Source organism: Poecilia formosa, unplaced genomic scaffold, assembly GCF_000485575.1.
Source record: "Poecilia formosa unplaced genomic scaffold, Poecilia_formosa-5.1.2 Scaffold31, whole genome shotgun sequence".
In the NCBI taxonomy this organism is placed as follows: Eukaryota; Metazoa; Chordata; class Actinopteri; order Cyprinodontiformes; family Poeciliidae; genus Poecilia; species Poecilia formosa.
In genome coordinates this window covers 2,455,249-2,481,198 of record NW_006799970.1, presented here as the reverse complement: position 1 = coordinate 2,481,198, position 25,950 = coordinate 2,455,249, and the positions used below count along the sequence as shown (strand labels likewise).

At 40.9% G+C, this 25,950-nt stretch overlaps 1 protein-coding gene across 1 annotated transcript; it reads right to left on the bottom strand.

Annotated features, from left to right (window-relative positions):
- Nucleotides 1-604: 604 nt before the first annotated feature.
- Nucleotides 605-17,849, bottom strand: bmp16 (bone morphogenetic protein 16). The gene is made up of 4 exons (XM_007549460.2): nt 17,713-17,849; nt 16,928-17,011; nt 6,915-7,285; nt 605-4,171 (listed from the first exon to the last, which is right to left on the bottom strand). The coding sequence occupies exons 1-4, from the start codon at nt 17,724-17,726 to the stop codon at nt 3,102-3,104; spliced, it is 1,539 nt and encodes a 512-aa protein (XP_007549522.2). The 5' UTR covers nt 17,727-17,849; the 3' UTR covers nt 605-3,101.
- Nucleotides 17,850-25,950: the final 8,101 nt, after the last annotated feature.

Below are 25,950 nucleotides of genomic sequence, written 5' to 3'. Positions count from 1 at the left end.
AACATTAAACCATGTCGTTCTAAAACATTTTAACTCCAACACAGCAATTGATCCTGCACTTAATGTTTGCAACATGCAATTACAAAGTCAAATCCTTTTTTTCCGTTAAGTCATGTTTGACATATACGTCATTTTCATAACAACTGGAGATAACTTAGTCACTTGATTACACTATAAATTAGCACGATGTGGAAAACCCCTTTGAATTCCTGGCTGTCTGTTTGCTCTCCAAGCTTGTGGAAAACTTTTCTCCTGATTTTTCTTCTGTTCACAACAAATATAACTTCAGTACATAGGTTCACATTTATTATTGTTCATTGACTATCTCTACTTTCATATTTGGTATTAAGCAATGATGTTGTGTAACACCACAGAATGGCTTTAGCAGGAGGACATTTAAACTTCTTTCCTAAACCCACAGATGTTACAGGATAAGAATGTGAAGCTACATTCTTCTAATCTAAGTCGTTGGATCTTTTACTATATATATATTTACATTCTCTTTTATCCATCCGAACGTGATACCAAGGCTTTTCCTCTGGCCAACAACGGCAACAATAAAGAAAGCTGCAAAGAAAGGACAAATGGTCGACGCAAAAGAAAATTCACTTGCCAGTTGTTCTGCTTGGTCTGTTTATTAGAGGTATATTGGCAAACATTTTACAAGCTCTTGCTGAAATGTTTCCGTTCATAGAGGAAAATGCATCACTGTAAAACACACAAAGCTCAGCAGAGAACACGTTGAAAGCCCCTGTTTTAAAAGGCACCAAAGGCCGAGTTTTTACTATCCGTCACATCGCACACATGCAAACACAACTATAGCAAAGACACCTGTGTTACACACTTCAGCTGCTAGAACACACAGAGCTTCCCACTGATGTGTTAGTTCAGTTTCTAGAGGTAATACCACATATGTCTGCTATCATGTGCTGCACACCGAGAGGCAGGTGAAGCGTCAAACACTGTTAATTTCAATATACTAAACATTTGTCGGGACGTAAAGCTACCATTAAGTACTTTGTGTGGCTGGCAGGCTTTCATGTTTGCTCTGATGAGTGCAGGTATTTTAAATATTTTCTAGATTAAATACACCATACTGCTGCTTTCTTTAAATACATAGTGTGTCTTTTAACTTAAAGTTCACTTATTTATGTAAAAATCACGACACAACCATTACATGAATTTTTGCAAAAAACCTTTTACAAAATTCTCTTTCTTTCTTTCTTTTTCTTTTTGCTTAAATAATAATGATAGTAATACATTCAAATAATAGCATAGTAATTCCTCAGCATGATTGTTTTAAATAGCACGTGACGTAGTGGTTGCCTGTATGGTACAGTCATTCTTGATACCACCTTTCGTGGAAACAAACGGACCCTTCTTCTCATTCAGACACTGCCGATAAGACACTGTAGCACAAAGGCTTTAATGACATGCTGGTGCCGTCATCATATCTATTTCAAATACAGTTGATTATTCAGGTCGAGTCAGGCAGAAGTACATAGGAATGCTTGAAATGCACAGGAGCTTAAATGTGTCCTGAGGACAGAGATGTTGACAAGTCTTTGGCCTCAAGTCCATGTCAGGTTTCACATCTTTCACGGCAGACTGTGGCGGTCTAGTCTTCCTGAAACAGTGAGGTTCTGTTTCAGGAAGACTCACTGCTTAGTACTTTAGATTTAACTTGTAAAACAAACAAACAAACACAAAAAACAACAACCTGTGAATTACTTTGAAAATTAATTACAAAATACCTGAACAAAAATCTAAACGTGGACTTACATTTCAAAAACTTGCTGAAATAGGGCAACACTTTAATGTCAAACTTGTTTGTGAGTCTAACGGGAAGTGCTTTTATTGTGAAGTCGTCTCTTTGTATAGCTATATGTAGCGCCTGTTAATCCCACAGATCAAATAGCCTAATTCTTTACTCTGTGAGAGATAAGTCTGGATTATGGTTTTTCTTCTTTCTTTGAGGTTTAAGATGAGCCAGATTATTGGGAAGCCAAGTGCTACAAACTTTGTTTAGAGCAAACAATAAACGTTCAAAGTTTATTGTCTAATCAAAAATGCTAAATGAGACCTCACGTGGTGAACAAATGAGAAGTAAGATGCTAAATGTAATAAAATATAACAGGAAATGCTTTTGTTTTGAAGGAATCGAAGTGACTTTTGTGACGGTGCTACCTTGTGAGACAATAAGTTTTACTTATTTAGCGGCGTGTTCATCTGCCATTGTCACGAATCTGCAGCTAGCATGAATAGATTGTTATGAACCATTAAGAGTCCACAGTCTATGGGTCATGATGGTTAATAAATCAACTCGATCCTTTACTAGGACGAAACGAACGTCTCAACGAAAGTGTCCTTCTACACTCTGGTGTACACTTTACCAGAGTGTACATCTTGTCACAGCTTTACACTCTGGTAACGTTGGGGGACTCGCAGCATTTCCTAGGGTACTTTCACCTCCGATTGCAGAAAAAAAAAAGTACCAGACCCCGAGTCTGAGCTGGGTCTAAAGTCTTTACAGCGAGAGTTTGTGTCAAGTCTGAAGTCTGTTTCTGCAACTTGGCGTACAGTTTGAGTCTCCATCTCTGTCCGTCAGCGACTCCTGTTTCTACTCAGGAGGTCGGCTGCCTTCCTTCACCTGTGCTTTCCTACAGGTTGCTGTCATTAACGCAGACCTTTTGTTGTCAAAGCATTCGGTGTTAAAGCATTGGCTTCTCACATTGGAGCTAGTAGACTGGCAGTGAATGATGTAAACGGCTGCAAAATTGCAAAATGGAAAATAGAGCATCACTCCTGGCAGTTTAGTTTATTTCTGTCATCAATATGTAGCACATTATTCCTTTCAAATATTCTTATACTCTAAACTCTCTCTTCCAGTCAACACTGTTTGCTCCTGATAATGATAACTTAGCTGCTCTATCCCATCATCACCCTCCTCTCTGCTCATATTTCTGTTTGCTGTGGTTTTTTCTTTTTTTTCAGTCTCTGTCTGTTTGCAGCTTTCTGGCCTCTTCCTCCCGTCCTTCTGTTCTTTCCGTCTCCTCTTTGTTTCCTTGTCAGAGTCGCTGCGTCGGAACCCTCCAGCTCCTCTACCAGCAGCCGCAGCTTTCCACCACCATGTCCTGGTAATTCTTTAACACGACTCTGTCGTGATTGTCCAGGTAGAGCAGGGCGATGGGGCTGAGGGAGGTCGGGACGCAGCAGGCCCGGGGCACTGCTCCGTTCACAGAGTTCACCATGGTTTGGACCACGGCGTGGCTGGAGGCGTTCATGTGGTCGGCCAGAGGGTAACGGCACTCTCCCAGGCAGAAGAAGGCGTCGTAGCCGCTCGGCGCGATGATCCACTTGTGCCAGCCCACATCTCTGAAATCTACGTGCAGAGGATGACGCCGGCACCTGCCACGGGAAAGCCGCTTCAGCTTAGCGGGACTGCCGTTTCGTTTCACTCTTCCTCGATCGCTCCAGCTTACGTCTCCCTTGTCGTCCCCCACGCTCTTCATGGAGTAGCCCATTTTTCGGGTCTTCCCCCAGCCTTGGTCTCTATTGTGGCCTTTGCCGCTTCTCTTGGTCTTCATGTTTGACCCTTTTCTGGCCTTAATCCACTTGCTGTTACCAGACGTTCTCCTGCCGTGTTTGACTAAAGGCTCTCCGTGGCCGTCATGGCTGTAAGTCACCAAGAGGGGTCTCTCCTGGGCCCAGCTGTGATCGTCCTGTCCCACAGACCTGGACACCCTCAGGTGTCTCTCCTGACGCTGCTCTGTCTGATTGTCACCTGCAGCAGAGGAGTTGCCCTGGTCAGGTGAGGCGGTGCTGTTTTCAGGTGTGACCTCCAGGAGGAAGCCCAAACTGCCAGTCCCACCCTGGGCTTTACGGAGGAGCTCCGCATTTAGGCTAAATGCCTCCCAGAAGCTACCGGATTTATTGCCACGGAGGCCAGTGGTGAGTAGTCTCGTCTCAAGCAACGTGGGCTCAGGATCCCCATGGCGTTCAGAAAGGTACAGGTTTAACCTGTGAGGCCCGGGGCCCAGGGACGCCGTCTGGCTGCGTAGCAGGCGAAGCTCAGCAGAGAGAACCGTTTCATCTTGAGGTATGGAGGAGATGTTGAAGGAAATGTGCTCTCTTGTCTGATCTCTTACTGTGGTGTTGTCTCCAAAGGACTCTGAGCGGGGAAAAAAGAGCATGGAAGAAAACAAACTTAGTGTGATCAGACTTCAAATAAAGAACACTAACAATTGTTTTTGTAAAAGTCTACGCAGCTTTAGTGTCGTCAACAATGACTCCAAAACTGTAAAAGAAAGTTAGCACAAGGTCTTAGTGCCTGTGGTTCTTAAATTTAACTAAGGTGGTGAGAGAAGTGATCATGCAACACATAGAGGCGCCAAATAATGACGGGTAAAATTGATTTCTAGTTGACATTTTCTGTATTTAAAAGCTGTTTGTGGATGTGTGAACGATATTAGCATGTAGTATTAGACTAACCCTCATTTATTTTATAGCTTTTATTGCCAATTTTATTGATTATTGTCCGCTTTGGATTCCCTGGTTGAGCCGTACAAAACTTTGGCTTTTTAAAGCACCTTATGAATGAATGAATGAATGAATGAATGAATGAATGAATGAATGAATGAATATAGTATTACACAATTTTCTTTTTGTGTTTGATTGAGCTGATCACTTTTTGCAATACATAACATAAAACCTGAACACTGATACAACACACACAACAGATCCTGTGGGTGTCCTGGGCGACTTTTGGTTCTAACTTTCTGTCAGGTTTTGAAAACCCTGCAGACACATCATCACATCATCAACACTACGGCATGAGAGTTTCATTGCAAAGTCAAACTTTCAAAGGACTCTTGCTTCAAAAAGGTCTACAAAGAACAGAAAACAAAAACTTAAAGTAAAATAATGTAGTTTAACTTTGTGAGTTATCACTTCATAAAAGGTGAAACAGTCCTCAGATTCAGATTTTTATTTAACTTTTTTTTTTTTTTTTTACCGAATACTCATAGGTGTTTTTTCCACTGACTAACAAAAGTTATGGAAGCTCCCATAAAAAAAACTTGTTCTCTCATACAGATTAAAGTGGAAATCTACCTACGCCTTAATCCACTCTTAAAATATGCAAATTAACCAATAGGCCTGCACTCTGCTCAATTTATTCAATTTCTGGCATATTTTTTGCAGTAGCTATATCATGATGTTTCTTTAATTTGATGTTTATTTGCTGCGTTTGAGCGGGAGGTCCAAGTCATAAATATCAGCGCTAAAGCCTGAGGTAATAATGGGAGTTATAAAGCAGGCTGTAAATGAGATGGCTTAGGGGTTGCAGGCTGGTTTAGAGATATTACTAACCCGGGAGTCAAACTGCTGGTGCAAATGCTGTAATAAATAACCAAAAAAACGGAGAGCGAGGATTTATCTCGTTTTAAAACTGAAATACCAACTGCGAAAACCAATACCCCCAACGCTACAACTATTAGCACTTTAGATTGAAATAATTGCAACTTTCTGCAGGCTTGGCGTTCTCTCTTTGACCCTAAGAATTAGAAATGATTCCAGGAGTGATCAGATCCGACTTTCTCAGGTCTGTTCTAACGGGCCCTAAAGTAACAGGCTTCCCAAGCAGATGATAGCGCAACAAACGCCGCTAAGTAGAGGCAATAACAGAATGAGCTCCTCAGTCATAGGCCATAATTTCAGGGTTTGTGTTGGAATTAATGGCAACATGAAAGGCGGACGGGAGAGGTCAAGAGGGTCCCGACTAATGTTTGCCCCCGTCCTCTCTGATGGGGCAACTCAGGCGTAATGAGGGGAGCAACACGAAAAGCTCAAATACTCCACAAACCAAGACGAAAAGCGTGAAAAATATATTTTCACCCTTACAGATTTCTTGTGTTTTTGCTTTTTTTTTGCCACACTTTAATGTCTCTGGCAAAGATAACCTGAGAAAATGTATCATGGCCTTTTCAAATGATTTAATTTAATGGAAGATGTTATTCAAACCAGCTTGACATTATGTGAAAAAGCAGTTTGTCCCTAAACTCAATAACTGGTTGATTCAGGCAACATCTGCCATCAAGCATTTATGATAACGGGTAATGGATCTTTTGAACCACTCTGGAGATATTTAGCCTCACTCTCTCGTTTTCTGCAGAAGGATTTTAACTTGGCCAAACTAGATACTTTCAATCATGAAACGTCAGATGAGGGTCACGCCACAGCATCTCACCTGTACGCGCACCTTCAGCAAGCAGATCCTGTTTGGTTAGAAAGTACAACTCTGGATAAATTAAGAGCCCACTGCACTGAACCCCAAGTGGTTCTTCCACCAAATATTGATTTCTAAATTCTGAGTTAAAACGTTAGTATTGTTGTTTCTAAATTAATATGAATTTGTTTTCTTTGCATTATTTGAGGTCTGAAAGCTCTGTATCTTGTCTTATTTTGACCATTTTCACACTTTCTGCAAATAAATACTAAACTTTTGCTTGGAATTTCAGAGACGTGTTGTCAGCAGTTCATAGAATAAAAAAAAAACAATGTTCATTTTACTCAAACATAAACCTATAAAGAGTAAAATTAGAGAACGGATAACTCTGCAGTGGTCTCTTAATGTTTTCCAGAGCTTTATATGTACAACTTTAATAATATGCACTGAGCAAGAACAAGTATAATAAACTGAGGTAACAAAACAAGTAAGAAGAGTCACAACTGATGATTAAAAGAGAAAGTGACACTTTTAAGACACTCAAGGAATTGCTTTAGCTGTAATTAAAGTTTTGATTACAGCTGTGAAAAAGCGATTTTTTATATACGCTCTGTGTTCCCCTGTGTTTACCTACTGTCACTGTTCAAACTTACAAATCCGGACATGTCAGAACCAGCAGTAAGCTTACCACTGTGGTGAAAGCTGCGAATAGTGTTGGCCTGCTGGATGTGGTGGCTGGGGAAGCTGAAGGTCGGGTCTTCCAGCAGGTGGTACTGCTGCTGGTGGAAGCGGTAGAGGTCGAAGAGGTACTGCGGCACCGGCACGTCGGGCCTGGGGTTCGGCTGAGACTGCAGGCCCAGGCGGCTCAGGAGGAGAGACTGGATGGTCTGAGCCAGACCGGGATCAGCGGGCAGCGCCGTGGCAGGCGACGGGGACGGAGGGGTCGGGGGCACCCTGCCATTGTCGGTCTCGCTGGATTCTCCACCCTGGCGGCCAGACGAGGCTTGAGGTAGCAGCAAGACCATGAGGAGCAGGAGGTTAGCAGGGAGCATGGTGGACCTGAAGCGGGAGGAAACGGTTACTACGTTTACCCTGCCTCGCAAAGTTGTTATTTCTCCTAAAGTTTCGCACATTACAACCACAAACCTTTATGCGTTTCATGTGGATTTCATCTGATACACCAACACAAACTAGTGCATAGTTTTGAAGTGAAAGAACATTTTTTTTTTTTTACAGATATTATTTGATGAATTAAAATCTGAAAGTGTGGCATGCATTTGAATTCAGCTCCCCGGAGTCGACGCTTTGTGTTTCGTTTTCCTTTGCAGTTACAACCAAAAGTCCTTCAGGCTACGTCTCCACCAGGTTTGTACATCGAGTCTGAAATGTGGCTTTTCTGTGTTTGCGAAAGAGCTGACATTGACTGGACCGTTCAAACTCGCGAACAGGTTTTGATCTCATCTCTCTGGCTGTAGGTTTAGAGTTGTTGCTACTCTGAAAGGTGAAAGTCTTTTTCAGCCTCTAACAGCTTTTATTCCATGATTTTCCAATATTTGGCTCTGTGCAGCTTCCCATCAACTCCAACCAGAACGCCTTTATCCTGCTGGTTAAACCTGAGGTGTGAATCTCTGCAGCCCCTCAAAGGTCACCAAGGGGCAGATGCCTGCTTCTCTGATCAATGATCAATGTAGCAAACTGCTGGAAACATTTTTTCCTCCATGTCGCATGGAGGCAACATTAAGGTTAGCTTTACCTCTTCATGCATATTAACCTGTAAATGGACGCATGGAAGAGCTCGTCCTCCTTCGTCTCCATGCTATTGTTTGTTTGTCTCTTGAACTTCTCTTATCGTGTGATTTACTTTTATAATTAAGATGCTTTAGTTAGTTAGATTAGATGACATTTATTTGCTATATTGTAAGTTAAATTCATTGTAAATATTCTGGAATTGCTTAAAAATGAGATTATTTAACATTTGTGATGTTTTTTTGTTATTTAATATAAACAACAAACTAGACATTAATTTCCTGCTGGTTTGTGATTCCTTATCGTACACTTGGGTCGCCTGGCTTGATGAACTTTGGTAGATTTGCAGTTGTTACTAATATCTTTGATTTTTCATGATGCTTCATGTTTTCTAATGTTCTCCTGCAGCCTTCACAGAACAATTGGATTTATAAAATGACCCAGAATTGGACAGTGACTTAAAAGTCAAGCAGGTGGATAAAAATGCGTTCGTTGTTTGTTTTCACATACAATCCAAATTAAACACAGTGAAGTTTGTGGTTTCACATTGACAAAATGGGGGGGGAAAAGCTGAGCAGGAGTACGTTTACGAGGCATTTTACTGTTTGATTCCGGACCATTTCTATTCAATTCAAAAAACAAAACCAAACAAAACAAAACAAAAAAAAAGCAAATAAATTGTATAACATAAGGACAACACAAAGAAATCTGCAGAAGCGATAGCCCCTTACAAGGTGTTCCAGCTCTGTGTATATCATGCTCATGTCCTTTTGCTTCCTGGACACACTAGTTTCTCATTAGTCTTCAGCCTTCATGTGGCATATGTTGAAGAAATTTACAGTCCACGAATCCATACCAAACTGTTTACTTGTTATTCCTGCCTACTACGCTTTATTTTCCTTCCGCTAATTTATGGCGGAGCTCCATACCCGCAAGGCCCATCTATCTCGGCGGACACCTCGACAGGAGCAATTAGGCAGCCTCCAACTGGAACATAATCATCTCATGTGAGCGCTGAGAGTGCTGAGCATCAAGATTTCTGGCATTAATCAGAGGTAGTTGACTCTGGTGGCATGTTATGGAGTTGTAAAGACCTGACACAGTGACACATGACCTGCATGCTTTTCCCTCTACGTCTCCAAATCACCAGAGAATAAAGGCTTTAAAGCATTCGGTAGCTTTCCATAACTTTGACTGCATGCAAGGGAGTGAAAAGAACATTTCCTAAGAGCCAAATCATAGATCTTAATAAAACTTACAGCTCTGATAGATAGTTCTTTAGATTTGTTCGTTCAGGAGAAAAACATAAAGCCACGTTTACAGCTCCAGATGGATCCATCTGCACGCATTAAACGAGTCGTTTCCAATTTATTTAGCAAATAAAAAGAACAGAAAACAATTTACAACATGAAGCGACATGAGGCCACATAATGGCAACGCAAACAGCATTAAAAACCAATAATAAAAAATACTGATTTATATCCACATGTTCTCTTGTTATAAATATGATTTTTTTTAAATTCTGAAAATTAATTTAATTCTTCCCACTAAGGCCACTAAGACTTTTTTCAATTAAATTTTTATTTTTGCCAGTGTAGGATCAGACATGAAAAATAAGGAAACGGATTTTAATGGTTTTTGTGAAGAGGTTTAAATATTTTAGGTTTCTCTGTTTTGTTTTGTTTTTTAATTAGTGCTATTGGTGTTTAATAATCACCTTTTAAGTAAGTTATCCTAAAAACGTTTTGCCCTCCTGACAAAGATGTGAATAACAAATGATACAACACTTTAAGAGAAATCCAACAATTAATTTAAGTGTAAAATAAGAGAGGAAAAAATCCTGTGTAAAAAGAAAATGGTAACTTTATTTGAAGGGGTGTGCATAAGACTGACGAGAGACTGTCATAAACATGACATAACACCTGTCATGAACATGAAGAAGTCTTTATGAATGTTTATGACAGTTGCCATGAAGTTTAATTTGGTAAACAATGACACTTTTAATGCAAAGTTGCATTAAAAGTTGCATTAAAAATGCCAACTTTGCATGATTTTGTAAATAATGACAATTTAATGGAAAGTTGGCATTTTTAATGGACATTTAATGCAACTTTTAGAGCAACTTTGCATTAAAAGTGTCATTATTTACTGAATGACACTTCATGACAACTGTCATAAACATTCATAAAGACTTCTTTATGTTATGTCAGTCTTATGCACACCCCTTCAAATAAAGTGTTACCGAGAAAACTATTGGTCAAACTGAAGAATTTCTATGCATTACTACAATTTCTTTTAGCTTCTATTCAAAATGGGAAAGACAAGAGGAGGTGCTATTTAAGCAGGGCGGACTTGTTCTCTCGTTCATGAGCTCCAATAGCTGCAATAGAAAATAGCTGCTTACCAAAACGTCTCCACATCCGCAGTCAGAGATATAATTGTAAAGTTTAAAATGACTTGAAGAAAAGCGCTTCAAACTAATTTCAGCGAAGGAATATTTTACTGCTAGATTGATTTCTTTGAAGGCTTTTGCACATCGACTCTTCTTGAACCTTTGCTCTCCTCAAACTGAATCTTCAGAGGTAGGGATTATTTCCTCTCAATGAATCACAGCAGCATCCGTCCGCTTCACCAAATGAATCAGTTCAATTAACTGAACATTTGAACGTTGGATAATCTGGATCTGTTGACGGCTCGCAGGAGGCGGCTGCCTCTTCCAGGTGAGTGACGCTCTCTGTGTCGGCGCGGGAACCGCCCGGCTCGAAAATGGGGTCACACAATTACCACCGTGACCTGGCTAACACCCAGCCCCTTTGTGGTGCAGGTGTTAATAATGAAGGGTAACTACAGGCCGGCGCGGCAGCAGCTCGGCTGACCTCAGTAAGGTTAAGGTACCTAAAGGCCAGCGAAAAGGGTAAAACTTGCTAAAAGGCGACATGAGCTACTGAACACACGGGAGTGGAAATTTCACCAGTCGATCCCACTAAGGCAGATTCCTGCCAGAGCGATCGCTTTTAGGACGGATGAAATATCTGTCACAGCACGAGCACTCCCATATCTCCGGTTTTCTCACCTCTATCTCCTTATCTCATCTCTGTAGGGGACAGAGAATCGATTAGGGCCTCTGCAGCGCGATAACGGCGGCGTTTATGGGTGAGTAAACATGTAATGACGCTGTAATGACTCTTAATCTCGCCATATTGTCAGAACAGAGGTAAGAAGGAGGTCACAGGTGTGAAGGCGTGTATATTTTTTATGCGTGTTGTTCAAATGGTGCACGGTTCAAAGGGCAGGCATGGGAAAATGAACCACCTCCTACCGTGGGATTGTTGCTGGGTATCCATTAAACTCTGGCAGCTCCACCCTGAGCTGTTGCACCTGAGGCAGCGTAGCAGAGGACAATTATAGATTAGACACTGCTGGACGGCCTCTCCCTTATACTGTGGAAGCTTGTAAAGGAGATTAAGGACAACAACACCACCTCTCTCTTCTGTACTTTCCACATCCACAAAAAAAAAAAAAACACCACCCAAGTGACTCTGAGGTTCAAAGGTTTGGCTGTCACACAGCAAGGTGTGTCTGAGGCTGAGAAACGAAAAAGAAAGACGGGAGGAAGGCTTCCTCAGTCGTTGTGTGGCAGCTATAATTTTCCGTCACTGTATTTATGGCTTAAAATTTGTTTTAATTAAGAAACGTTTAGGACAACAAAAGTTTGGATTGTGTAGAACAACACCTAACCTGTGACACTGCCAGTCAGCTGGCCGCAAGAAGTCTTTTATGTCGTAACTGATTCCTGATAACTAGTTCAGTTATGTTGTGGAAATTAAACAAGCGCCATCAATGTTATTTTGGTAACTTACAGCTAGTGATCGACGTGTGGGACCGATGTTCAGGCTCAACCTGATATGAGCTTGTTTGACTTTTGCTGCGATATAAGGAACGAAAGTGCCGAAAAATAAAATCATTGTCTACAATAGGAACAAAATTTAGTAGATATATTTAAAGTAACGATAAATAAATGTTGTTGATTGGTAAGTGGTTAGATCATCTCGTACATCTTTGTTTAAAATTACCTTTTATTTTGAAAACCAGGTGTTTTGCTCCGATGAAGTTTCTAATTCAAAATTCATTTTCGTTTTGTTCCAAGACCATGAATGCTCTTAAAGGGCTGGTTGTGCCAGAACGTACTGATAAAACTTGTTCTCGAGCTGATAAAATATCAATGAGTTGTTAAAATTAAATAACATTATTGAACGTCTTTTCAGTCCCTCCAGGATTTTGTGAATTTTTTTGTGAGTTTTCCAATAAAAATCAAAGTGTTTGTGGTGCTAGTTTGTAAATATTTGCGTTTATTTACAACAGTAGATGCGACTTTTTTATTACTCGCTGTATAGCTTACATGGATTATATAACCTGACATCAATTAGGGCTGAGGGAGCTGATTAGTACAAGTAAGAAAGTTTTTGACATTTTTTGAGAAAAATCGACAATAAACTCCCAGTAAGCGCAGAAAAGTGCGGGGATTTGTTGATCTTGTGTGAATTTCCATGATAATTCTCAAGAAACTGGAGGGACTGACTGATGTAACTCGGCAGTAAACGGATAAAAACTGCATTGATTTGATTGATAACATAACATTTAAGCTCACTTAGGGTTTAGTCTAGAATCTAGAGGGCCACATAAAAAGGTATGGTGGGCCAGATTTGGCCCACGGGCCTCGAGTTTGACACATGTGTTCCAAAAGTATGATAATGTTTAGCTCTGCAGAAGATATTAAATTGCATCACACATCAAAATAACACTGCGTGCAACATTGCATTTGCAAAGGACTACTTTGGTTGCAAGATTTGGTACAATATTAGTTATTATTTTTAGTGCCATACATACACATTCTTCATGTAAATAATATGTTTGCTGTGTTGGACAGATTTTTCCTGCCTTCTGCTTCCTTTGATGTATACTTTTAGTGACGCACATAAAGAGTGGTTGGAACTTTGCAAAGAAAGAAAGGAAAGATTATCCGGGTCAGTCGCAATCAAAACCAATATCCAGCAGTTACATGTTTTCCTAATAACATGCAGCCGTTGTAACCGTGAATAACAGCGAGTGCCGTGGTTTCATGGTTTGTAACTTCGTAAAATGTATCCGGACCTAACTGGGGGGAATTTTACAAGTGATCTTTTTCTTCCTGTCCAACCTAAGTCTGGCCTGAACTTGAAATAATGAAATGTTTGGAGGGCGTACTCTATAATTAAAGGGTCATAGATACGGTGGAGGTTTCCAGGTTTAAGAGTCAAACACTGGTGTTTTTCCACCTTGTTTTTTTGTGGATGTATAAGACGTGGCCTGACCCGATGCGGCAGACAGTAGTGGGACTCCGGCGTGCAGCAGGTCAGCGTCGTTGCTGCCCTGACCCCGTATCTCTCTGAACTCGCTGATTAAAACCTCTGACCTCTGACGTCCGCCTCTCTTTTTATCTGTTTATTTCAAACTCTGCTCCTTTTCCCCTTCCTCCTTCCTCTTTGCATTCCTTGAACTTTGTCCTGTAGCTTTGTCCTTTTTGTTGTCTTACAGAGCTGGTAAAATATGCTTTGTATTTTTTTTTACGTTTAACCCCACATGTTCTGCTGTTCAATATTTACCCACCTTTCTCCTGTCTGTTGCCATCCTGTGTTTGAAATATCTGTTTCCACGCTTTTCTGCATCACCTCCCCGTTACCCTATCAGTTGCTCCCCTTCCTTTACCCGCTATGAAGGTTTTCCTTTTTTTTTTCCTCCCCAAAGTTTTAAGTGAATGGTGTTTTTACGGAAGAGCCCAGCAGACTGTTGCTAGGCCAGGGGGCCGGCGTGTCACCGCAGCCGGCTGATTTATCCACCGCTGCTGTCTTCATGTTACGCCTGGTTCCTTAACTTTCCCTTCCTGTTGTTCTTCCCGTGTTTCTTTTCCCAAATTCCTTCTTTCACTCTCTGATTTAATCCCTGCTCCCCTCTTCTTGGCCCTCGTTTTTCAACGCAGTCGACCTATTATTTCTGAACTTGATACGTGCTGCGAACAAGCCACAGGGTTTGTTTTTGCTCTCTGAGCAAATAGTTAAGGAAATATTAAGTTATTCTAACTCGTGAGCCAAATGTGTGACATGCACGCATTTGTTCATGATTTCTCTCCAAATCAGCCCTTTTCTCTAAGAGTAAAATGCTGTGGGACGTGTTAGAGAGAAAGCTTAACATGTTCAACTGAGGTCCTCCTATGAATGCATGTTCACCTGCTGCTGAAATTGGGTGATTTTTAACAACACTCTTCATTGTGGATGCTGTTGCCGAGTGAAGGCAATTCCAGACTTGCTATTTTCAGGATTAGGAGGAAAGAAAGAGATGTAATAAGCTATAAAAAAGGAAATTGTCCTCTGCTGGAGGAATTCTAGATAGCAGCATCTCTCCAACACTTTGGATAGCGTGGAAAAAGTATTCACTGCAGTCAGAGTTATATGTGAGCTCATTGTATTTTCACTCTATACCAGAAGGCATCAAACATAAAGTCAGAGCTTTTCCATCATCATCTTCAGTATTGCCAACGTCTTCAAATGCACCTGTTGTCTGCTATTAAGGCAATTATACGATGCTAAATTGGACATAATTGACCATCTGCATGCATTAGGGTGGAGGAAATCACTGTTGAAATGACTCTAAAAACAAAATCATGAAAATGCTAAGAGCTAAAAATAAATTCAATTTACATTAAGAAATATTCATTAGTTTAGGTTCCTTGAGTCTGTTTCTTTATCTCTTTGCAAACACACAAAGGAACAGAACAGTATTAATGTCTAAATTCAAATATTTTTGAGTAGGCTCTACATTATTAGCCTAAATAAACAAACAAGAGGCAAAAGAAATGCAATAATTGACTGCAGACAAAAGGTGATCAATATTTATATCCTGTCATGGCTATCAGCACATCACCCAATGACTGCTTGTTTCACATTAAACATGAAACGGGTGGAGGTGGTTGGGTGGATGTCTAGACCCCGGCTGGGAGGGACTGCTCTGCGTTTGGACAGACTGTAAATAAATAAGTGTAAAATCTACAGTTAATTACTGGCAGCGAATTGCTGTAATCTTTACAGTAACCTCCCTGCAATTTTACAGTGATTTTATTACGGTTTTACTGTCATTCTATTACAGGGTTTCTGTAATCTTATGACATTAGAAAAATGTAATAAAAGCAGAAAGACATTTTGACAGGAACTGAACTGTTTTGGTTGCTGCTAGCTGTTAAAAGTTACTCACAATAACTATTAATATTAATTCTTTTCTAATTTTAAGGAAATAAAAAAAAACATACTGTAAATTTTAAAACAAATGATGGAGAGGGACCAATGCTAATAATCCAAACAATCAAACATTCAAACAATTGAGTTTGAATGTTGCTTGCTTTCACAAGTCCACAAAAATCTCCACTAACACCAGCAGGATTTGCTAGATTTGATCTAAAAACTTGCTAAGTTCGAAGGAGTCACTGTATTTTGTACAAAATGTCACGTCAGTCATTTCTTCCGGCTGTGAGAGAGCGAGCGATAGCAAGACTTCAGGAAGGGATAATAGCCTGGAGAAAGCTGCTCTATTTTTTTTTTTTTATCATTTTGAGTTTTCAAGCTCCACCTGCCATGGAGCATACCAGATGTGGAAATGTTGCACATCTCAAATTAGGAATCTTCATGTCCAGTCCTCGAGGTTTGGCGTCCTGCAACTTTTAGATGTGTCCCTTCTTCATCACACCTGAGGTGGTTAAGTCATTTTATTCAGGTGTGTTGGACCAGAGACGCGTCTGAAGGTTGCAGTGCAGTACTAACCTTTACCCTCAAGGCCTTTTTAACTGAAGACACCTGAATTGTCTTGAAATTCAAACAAGGTTGTAATTGTTCATACAGAAGGCCAAACTCTGGAACCGTTTGTCACACACGCCATGACTTCGCCGCATGACCGCTCACTGCAGGTAGGCTGGGAAAACATATTCTGCTCTCTGCCTTTCTTATCAGGTCTTAAAGAAAAATTGACGTCGGTATCATCGGGTCAAAGCCTCACAAAGATGCAGCTCTTGTTCTTATTGAACGACTTTAACATGTGGATGTAATGCATGATTTTTGACAGCTGAAGTAATGTGTTTTTTTTTGTTTTGTTTTTTTTTTAGAAGAAATGCTAACATAACAGACTGTTAGGGTCTCATGGAATATGCAGAAAAATACACACACATGCGGCAAAAACAGACAGACGCAGTAAGGTGCGCGTGAATGGACATTTAGGAGGTCAGAGAACCCCTACTCCACCTGCTCCGTCAGGTAACCGAGACACACAAGCGCTTTGCTCTCATCTGCAGGTTGTACAGCGATGTTAATGCGCTCCGTCCTCCCACAGCTTTATCTCCACGGCCGGAGATGCTTGGAGGTCCCAGCGACAGTGGCACGCTGCGGTTTGCAGGAGGCCCCACGCTGACGCGCAACACTTTCACCAGCATCAGTGGAAACACTGACATGTCCAACCCGCAGCTGCCGAAAGCTCAGAGACCGCTCTCGTTATGCGTCTGACAGCTAAACGGATGTGAAACACAGAACTAAAAAAAAAAAAAGGAAAAAGGAAAAAGAAAAACAGCTCTGCTTTTTGCATTAAATCTGACGAGTGTTAACGCTGAGAGCCAAATCATGCTGTGCATGCTGAAGCGATGGTGAGTTATGCTCTTTGAACTCATAATGGGCGCATTATTCTCAGACAGGTTGCTTACTGGGATGAGGTTTTGATTAAGTTAAAAAAAGAAACAGTTTGAGGGGAACGTTTGCATGTGTGTGTTTTTCCCCAGAGTGGCTAATGGGTTCAGCAGCGCTGTTCCTGTGGCCTGTTGCATGACAGATAGATGTGTGTGTGTGCGTGTGTGTGTGTGTGTGTGTGTAAGGATGGAGTACTCACGTCCAGGTGTGGTGGGATGTATGCAGAGTCCATGGTTTATCCTTGAGCTCCAGTGTTACGATCCCTTGCCTCGTTCTTTCGCTCCTTTGGACAGAAAAAGGCAAAGTGAACTAATTGCCCTGTCTCTGTCTGCCCCTCTAGGACCCACCAGGCTAAGTGTTCAGGGTCTCTATAGGTATCTCTGCTCGCTCCATGTTTTTCTTTCCTCGCTCAGATTCTCATCCTGTTGTCACTGTCAGATAAGCAAACTCTTAAAAACATCCACCGGCTTCCCTTCTTTGCCTGCCTGACCTCTGCTGGTGAACGCCACCCTCCTCTTATTCTCCTGCACTTCCAGCCCTGTCTGCTAAAAATCGCAGCTGGTGGCCGCGAGAGAAAAACAAGCCGTGTGTGTCTTCACTTGTATCACCGGCAATAACGCCCTCTTGTTTCTAAACCTCCTCACTGTGTCTCACTCCTTCCCTCTCCACTCTGTTCCTCCCTTTTGTATCTCCTCCCCCTTTCCTCCCACTCTTTATATCTCTCCCAGCAACACACACACACCTCCACACACACACACACACACCCACAGCTGGCAAACTTAGTTTAACTCTGACTTTCCTTGAGTGTCAGATCTTAAAATATGCTGAGGCATTTCTCAGTCTCTTTCACATAAATCCTGCACCCCCTCATTGCATGGAGCCACTTTAAAGTGAAACACACTGATCTACCTGAACTGATCAAGATAGCCCTGGAGGTCGGCGCGCACAGGCAGACCAATTGTTCCCCTCCGTCAACAGACTCACCTGCTGCGTTTCATTGGCAACGTTTGACTTTTTCAGCCGGCATGCTCGCAGACGGTCCCTCCGTCATTTTAAATACTCGTGACAATCAGAGCGAAGAGACTCAGTCACAGAACAGAGGTATGAATGGATGACTCATGAGAGCTGCCATGAAGTCACCGCATCTAGGATTTGTGATTGGATCAAAGTTTAAAAAAAAAAAAAAAAAAAAAAAAAAAGAGAGCAGGACTGCTGGGCTTCTCCATGATGGGTTGAAGCAAGGTGCATCCGTCCTTCCAGAACAGAGCGGGCGGGCGGGGGTGAATTTGTATTCATGAGGTAAACCCATGAGAAAACGTCTCTTTAGGATGCATCGTCTCTCATATTAGATCTCATCTGGAGAATCACTCACCCACGTCCCTCGGCTCCTCCTCCCTTGTCCCCTCCACTCCCTCTTCCAGTCCACTCTTGTACAAACACACACACATACGCAAACTCAACCACAGACCTCATTCATCCCCAGATGGAGTAATTGTCCCACTGCAGTGAGACACAGGCACAGAGAGACGGACCCGGACACAGGGCGTTTGAAGGTTTTTGTAAAATTTGACTAATCAGTGAATAATGACATTACTTTAGAAATGTATTACATTACCTGCAGATTGTAAGCTGTTGTCAACGCCTAAAATTAAAGACCCAGACCTACTGAGCTGACCTTCAGTCATCAACACTGGAAGGGGAAATGTACCCGTCATTCTCTCAACAAAGTGCTTTAGGACATAATGAACTTCAACCCGTTAAACCAGATTTTGTCAATGAAATAGCTAATCTTGAGTTTGTTGCTGGAATTTTGGAGACTTGAGACGTTTACATCCAAACACAATCAGAACATTGAGTCTCAAAGGCAACCCATCCATTGAATTGATCACCCTGAGATCTGGTGGCGAAGGTAACAGGGAAACCCAGGCAACCTTCTCCCAAGAAATATTCTGACGAGTTTGATATTTCCTCTGGCGTCTCAATGGGAAATCCCTGAAAAACCCAAAGAGCAGGAGTCATCTTGGGATCCTTTGTTTGAAGCGGACGGTGGGTCTTGCCCAAACTCTTCCTGGATGCCGGAGCTTTTGACATTATCTCTGAAGCCGACCTCGGACATCCTTTGGAAGAAGCTGATATCGGCTGCTTGTACCCAGAATCTCGCATGTTGCATCAAATCCTTTTACCATCAATGAGGGAGACAGACCGGCACGTCAAGAGCTGCTTCGGCTCAATGTTTTCATTACAGAAGAAGCAGCAGTCTCGTTACCGCAGGTGAATCGTCTTTTCCATCGATCAGTCTCCCGTTCTGTCCTAGCATCACTCATAAACCAGGATGCCTTAATCACTCCACTTCAAACAGAAACAAGTTCCTGACACAAAAGATAAGTCTATTGTCTTTTCAGTGTTTAGGTTTATGATGAAATCCATGACTTAAAGACTCCAACAGAAGCACATGGTCGACAAAAAGTAAAGACCTTTAGTTTGTGTCCATAGCCAAAGTGGGGACCAGCAAGAAGGGGAAATCACAAATTAAGTATTTGATACAATTATCACTGCCAAAGAAAAACATTTTATTGTGGCTAAGTGTTTCTTCTTCATTTGATTGTCTGACATCTGATTCTTCACTTGAAAACAGATATTTATTACTGCATTCATATCTCCTATTTGCTTCATTTGCAGTTCTGAGGTCAACATAAACCATTTAAAACAGAGAAGAATATTCTTTGTTGCTGTAATGTTCAAAAGTCTTATTCTAAAAGACCAGGTTTCAAGTTAAACCCTATATATTTATATTTCAAAGGCAATTTTTTTCTTCTATTTTTATATTTTCGACAACAAATCAATCGCAGTAGTTTAATGAAACTGTTAACATAGGCTAAGTTTTGTCGAGAAGGGATCTGTATTATGCACAGGTATTCCTCCATCCATTGTCTTTCCTCTCTAATCCATGCAGGATGGTAGCTTGTGTGTGCATGTGTGTGTGCATGTGTGTGTGTGTACCTCTAGTGATCATGGCCTATTCATAGAGAGATGGACAGGATAAAAAAATTATACACACACATTATACACAACTAACAACATAACATGTATATTTTTAGACTTTGGGAAGAAGCCAGAGTACCCAGTGAGTACCAACGCACGCCTAGAGAGAACATCCATACTGGTCTAAACAGAAAGGCCCGGTTAAAACCCTGTGGCTCTGTGGAAACGGTGCTAACAACTGTGTCACAATGACGCCCACACGTCCAGCTATGGCTGATTTAGTGTGGAAAGTTTGGATGCTGTGCGTTTCAGATCAGTCGATGTTTCCAAAGCAAAAATAACATTGACAGCTCATAGCTTCTCTAAGGGTCTGCTGAGTTGAAGATGATGCTTTCAGACAATGCTCAACATTTGAAAAAGTTAGATCGGTGTTACGTATTTGTTGGCAGGACTTGATTTGGAACCCATTTGCTTTTCTGAAGATCGTTGTTTGGAGGAGTGGTTAGTGAGACAACTAACTTCACTGCTGACAAACTCTTTCTGCTCACAATAATTTTGCACAAATTGCCTTGGAAGCAACTGGAAACTGTCTTTTTGAAAGCTGACGGCAGCATCACATCTGCTCTCATTCCCATCTTTGCCATGTCTGTCCCTCCAGCTGATTTTCTTGTTTATTACTGCTTGACTGACAGTTGTTTTTCCAATTTCTCTCTGAAAGCTGTTAACCTAGAAAGAAATTGCCCGCCTCCCCACATCAAAAACATCTACACTTTTTCGTTTAAGAAAAAAAAAAAAAGAAGTGGGCAGTGATTTCAGCCTCCAGCTTTCCCATCTTCTGGAAAAGCTCTCAGCTGTCTCTCCAATTTACTTCCGACGGAGGTGGAGACAAACTTTTAAAGAAATAGCTCTCCGCCTCCCTAACAAGCCCTCCATCCATCCTGCGTTCCCACCTCCTCCTTCCCTCCATGGAAACAATTAATGAGGCCCCATCCAGAGGAGCGGAGGAGAAGGGATTTGGATTTATCCCCCGTTCTACCACCTCTCTCCGTATCCACTCTCAACAAATTGTCACACATAATAACTCATCTGTCATTCAGCAGCTGGAGGAGGAAGCGGCGAGTGTCTGGACAAAGAGGTGACACGGCATCTCCGTACAAGAAGCACCAACTCTAAACACTCAAATGATAAGGCTTGTCCTCAGAGTGCCTGTAAAGAAGTAACAATGCTATTCTTTTTTCTTCCGTATTTTGTCAAATTTCAAACACAAGCTTCAGTGTGTTTTATCTGGGGTCAAAACAAATTAGTGTCTAATTGGGAAGTGGAAGGAAAATCATACATGGTTCTCAAACATTTTGCAAATAAAACTCTGAAAAACTGTGGTGTGCATCAGAATTTGCAACCAAAGAATAAAACCAACTGCAACCATTTGCCTTCAACTAATCAGTGCACTTGTGACCAGCTTAATATAAATTAAAACTTTTCAGTGATGGCTGTAATGTTTGGTAAATATGTGCTCCATATATCCCATCAATCAGATCACCAACAATCCGTCTTTTCAGCTTTAAAATGAGAATATTTCTCCACATTCCAGAGTTTTAACTCTTAAAATGCGACATAATGTTTTGTAATTCTTAGATTTAGAACAACAAAACTCAACTCCTTCCAACACACGTTTCATTGTTTCATTGGGATGTCTTTACTGAAACTCTGGGTGCAGCTGCTGGATGGGATAAGCATGTTGACACTTTGGAAACAGGAAAGTGGTTTCCTCGAAAATTTTAGCAACATTTAAAAAAAAAAAAAGTCATACATGTTTTGATCAACCTGACATTAAAAACTCTAGAAAAGTCAAGTTGTTCTCTGCAGCAAAACAAGAATAAAAAAAGTCTGGATGAGTCATTTTAACATTTTGTTATCTTTTTCTTCTCCTCCCTAGAAATCAAAAACAAATCTTTTGCTTTGTTTTGGATTCTTGTAAAAGATACAAATACTTCAGGAAAAATATTAAAACCTGCTTTAGTAGTTTTCCTTTGCATCTCTCCAAATGAGCAACCTAAAGTTTTTAATCACTTCTCATGAGACCAGGTGAAAAACAATCAAAAAATAAATCCCTTTATCGTAAACCGTGGAAACTAACTTTGCTACCTGCAGGCAGTTCTGAATCAAAACACTGAGGTGACACTGAAGCTTCAGACTAAGGTAATATGCTGTTTGCAGCAACTTATGGAAACAGCGGAGTTTAATCACTTGGACATCTGCTGCCTTTTCCCTAAATCAAATTTTCCTTCACACAGAACGGTTTGAGTCATGGGTGAAAAGTTTTCATTGCTCGACTGCTGCCACATCAGGATGTTGTCTGCTTTACAAATATGAACACTTTTCCTTAAATTTAAGTTTATATGCAACGCGTTTACATGTCTACGCTTGTTTTGGGTAACTAACACAGAATTTTTACTTTTAAACCAATTGGGTCCATTTTGTTTGTTAGAAATATTTATGGCTTCAAAATTAACATGTTTGTTTCAATTCGGTTAAGTGTATTGATTAATAATGCTGCAGAAATCTTGGTTAAAAAAATGTCGATTACAAAACTAAAGTGACAAACAAGAACAATTCAAATGCTTTTAAAAACGCACACAAGCCCTGTTAAAGTCACAGGTTTTATAATGTAAAAGAATAAAACCTTATAGTGAATCTTTTAATGTTTTCCCTCGATTGTGATGATGTGGTGGTTGGGAGGTGGTGAGGATGAACGCAGAGACCCAGGTTGTGAAGGAAATTATGAATTTAATAAGGAGAGGCTCAAACAGTCCAATGCAGGCGGCACGGCAGAGAGAATAGCACACAGCTAATTACCGGTAGCAACTGATAGAGGACTGAAAAACGAGAGCTGACGCCGACACAGGACTTAACCAGTTCTACTGTGACGACGGACAGACTGACGCTGACAAAAACGAGGACCCGACAAGAGACAAAGGACACAGGTGGACTTAAATACACAGGGAGGGTAATCAGGAAAACTAGACACAGCTGGGATCAATCAACAGGGAAGACAGGACTCACATGGAACAGGATCAAAGATAAGACAGAAACCTAAACTAAACATAGAGAACTCAGAAAAACCTCAATCCCGACATCGATCTTGCACATATACTCTACAATTAAACTGAACAATGACAACATCTGTAGGGGAGGCGGAATATAATACACACTCTTACACTAAAACTTTCTGCTAAAAGTTAAAGTAAATTTGATAACTCATAAACAAAAGTTCATACTACAAGACTTTTCCTGACTTTTGTTCATTTGCTGAGATGATCCCCAAAAATTAAAATAACTACGATGAACAACGGTTTCAATAAGGCCAATAATAGAAAAAAAAAAAAAGTATCCAAAACAATTTTGAGAAAACGGTTTGGGACGACACAGAAAGTGGATGTTTCTCTGAAAGTAAGAAAACGATAAAGCAGAAACCGTGAAGAGCAACACCAGACGCTCTGGTTGGGTTGAGCGTGACGCAACAATTTCCATTGGGCGATCGCTAAAATTCACAAACACTCAAAAACATTGCACTCTAAAATCTATATTTTCACAGTGTGAGTTTACTTGCTGTCAGTGTTCGGTTCAGCTGAACTTTGACCTCTGAGCGCGGTGATGAGTACAGATACAGCCCATCCGAGTCCCTGGAATTTGTTAGTCACCTTCCAGGTAAACGTGATCTTCCAGAACAGTGTAAAGTCCCTCTGAAAGGGAAACAGGCAAAAGCTTTCATCACAATAAACTGAAGAGAGAGAGCAACACTGGGTGCAGAGGCCCAAAACCCGAACATCCTGCTGGTTCATTGACTTATCAAAGCTACAACTCGCTACCCAAATGCATTTTGCTGATTCAACAAAACGAGGACAAGCACAGCTCTTAGTAAAAAGGTTTTTACTCCACCCAGCCATCCACTCATCCATCCCAGGGACTAGAACCAATCTCCAGAAGTCACCAGGTGGCAGGGTGCAATCTGGACAGGTGCACATCGCACAAGAGGAAGAAAGACAGAGCCCCCTGGGGAATCCACAGGCATAATGGATGAAGTCTGATAATGTCTTGAATCTATAGAGTACACCTACGATACGTATCAAAGAAAGTCTCCAGCAAGAAAAAAAATGTCTTTGGATCACCTTGTTCATGTTTTGAATAAGTAATTTTTTGTTTTGTTTTGTTTGTTCCCCATTTGTAAATGTTGAGAGGGTTTTACAGAAGGAATGACGCTGTGGAAGAAGAGGCAGGATGATTTGCGGGTAAAGGGAGTAGAGGAAGGACAAATGGATGTCAGAGCGAGACGAGCAGAACAAGAAAAAAGAGAGGGAGACGAAGATAAGATTTCATTAGCTGCTGCTACGAACGAGTCCTCTCCACTGAAGAGGACACACACGTCCCGCATGACGGAAGACACACACACACACAGAAGCATTTCCAAACTACAGAGAGACACTGTCGTGCAAACATGGTTTCTCATTCAGCACCAGTAATTTCCCAGTTGCTTTTTTTATTTTGTTGTAGTCAACTGTGAGTTATGTTGTGCTAATCTAAACATCTTATGCTCGACTTAGTGAGTCTGACCTTCCATTAACTTGTCAAGGGTAAGTTTATATTTGAGAAAACAAAATAACCTGAAGATATTTCATTACAGAGGCAACATTTATTAGAATCTCAGTTGAATGCAGTTGTGGCCAAAGACGTCGTTCTGCTCCATGTTAGAGTCGGTCACAAGAAATGATAAGTAATCAGCATCCAGACCGACTAAACAATGTTACACAGTTACAATGGCTCACAATCTACAGTCCAGCATTAGCAGCATGTCAGGCCAGAAGCTATTTGTTTTTTAATCATTGGTGTTCAGGTCTTTCCATATTAGTTTAGTCCTTTGCGTTGAGTTTCTTCTTTCCGTCTGGCGTTCTGCTTTCCGTGCGTTTTGATCCGCAGCCTCACAATCGAGTCTCGTTTAAACTTTCTGGTCTTTCTCTGCTGCGCTTCGTTTCGTAGATTGTTCTCCCCTGGTTTCATTGATCTCACCACCACAGCATTCAGGTTCGCCGGCTGATTGGTCTCTGCTTGACTCTTCTGTTGCTCCCTCTCTTCTTCCAAGGTTTGTAAGTTTCTTGTTTTATTTCACCGTTAAAACTTCTCATCCTCATCCTGATGGCGTCCTCTCGCTGCATTTGGGTACCCAACAAAAAATCTGAACATAATCGTGGAAAACCTGGCCGGTTATTATAAGAAACAATTACAAATAAAAATGCTTTCACTGATTATTAGGAAAGGTACACCTGCTTGTCTGCATGTTATTTTTTTCAAAATAAAAATATACATGAAGACTTGCGCTCCTTTCTCAGTGTTTTTCTTTTAACATTTACATTCAGAAACACACTTCTTGGTTTAATAAAACATCATATTAAACCTTTATCTGCCAAAGTCTCCGTTTTAATTGTAAACAGTGTTGTGTCAGTGCCACCTAATGTCTGAATAGTATAAAGTATTTTTGTCGTGTTCCTTTTTTTCAAACTTTATAACGAAGTCGCCAACGTCTCTTATTCAGGAACAAGAATGACACTTTTTGAGTAGAGTTTTGTTAGTTGATTTATTCGGTCTTGCAACAAATCAAAACGTTCGAAGTGAACTGAATTTGTTTTATTGCTCTATAAGGAAATAAGAATGTTTCACTGCTTCAGCAACGATTATTTTTTTCTTTCAAGTCTATTCTTGTATTTTGGAGGAAATTATCTTGACCACCTAAATCTGCTGAACATTAATCAGGGTTAAATCAACGAGTCTTTCCAGGAAACCTGGAATTTATGGAGCCATAAATTAAAGAGTTTATCAAAGGTATCGTGACGACCAGAAGAATTTGGATTGATCATTAATAGCTTTGGAAAACAGGAAACAGATCGTGCCAGTCGTGATTGCGAATATCCTCTAGAATAAAATGAAAATGATGAAAGAAGGAGCTCCAGTAGTCACTCCTTCTCCAACAGACTTTTAAAGACAAGGACACAGACAGAAACAAAGATGTATCCCGTGTGTGTGTGTGTGTGTGTGTGTGTGTGTGTGTGTGTGCGTGTGCGTGAGACAGCATCCTATAAGTTAGTATCCATTCATTATCTCGCTCAAGGACAAACACTCGCCTACTCGCTCTAGACGCTACTACAACCACTGCACAAATTCATTCAGTAATTCAACTCGGAGAGGGAG

Coding starts and splice junctions, on each gene's coding strand:
- bmp16 (XM_007549460.2), bottom strand. Junction 7,286..16,927: donor ACATCCCACCACACCTGGAC/GTGAGTACTCCA, acceptor CTCCCGCTTCAG/GTCCACCATGCTCCCTGCTA. Junction 4,172..6,914: donor TCGCAGCTTTCACCACAGTG/GTAAGCTTACTG, acceptor TTCCCCGCTCAG/AGTCCTTTGGAGACAACACC.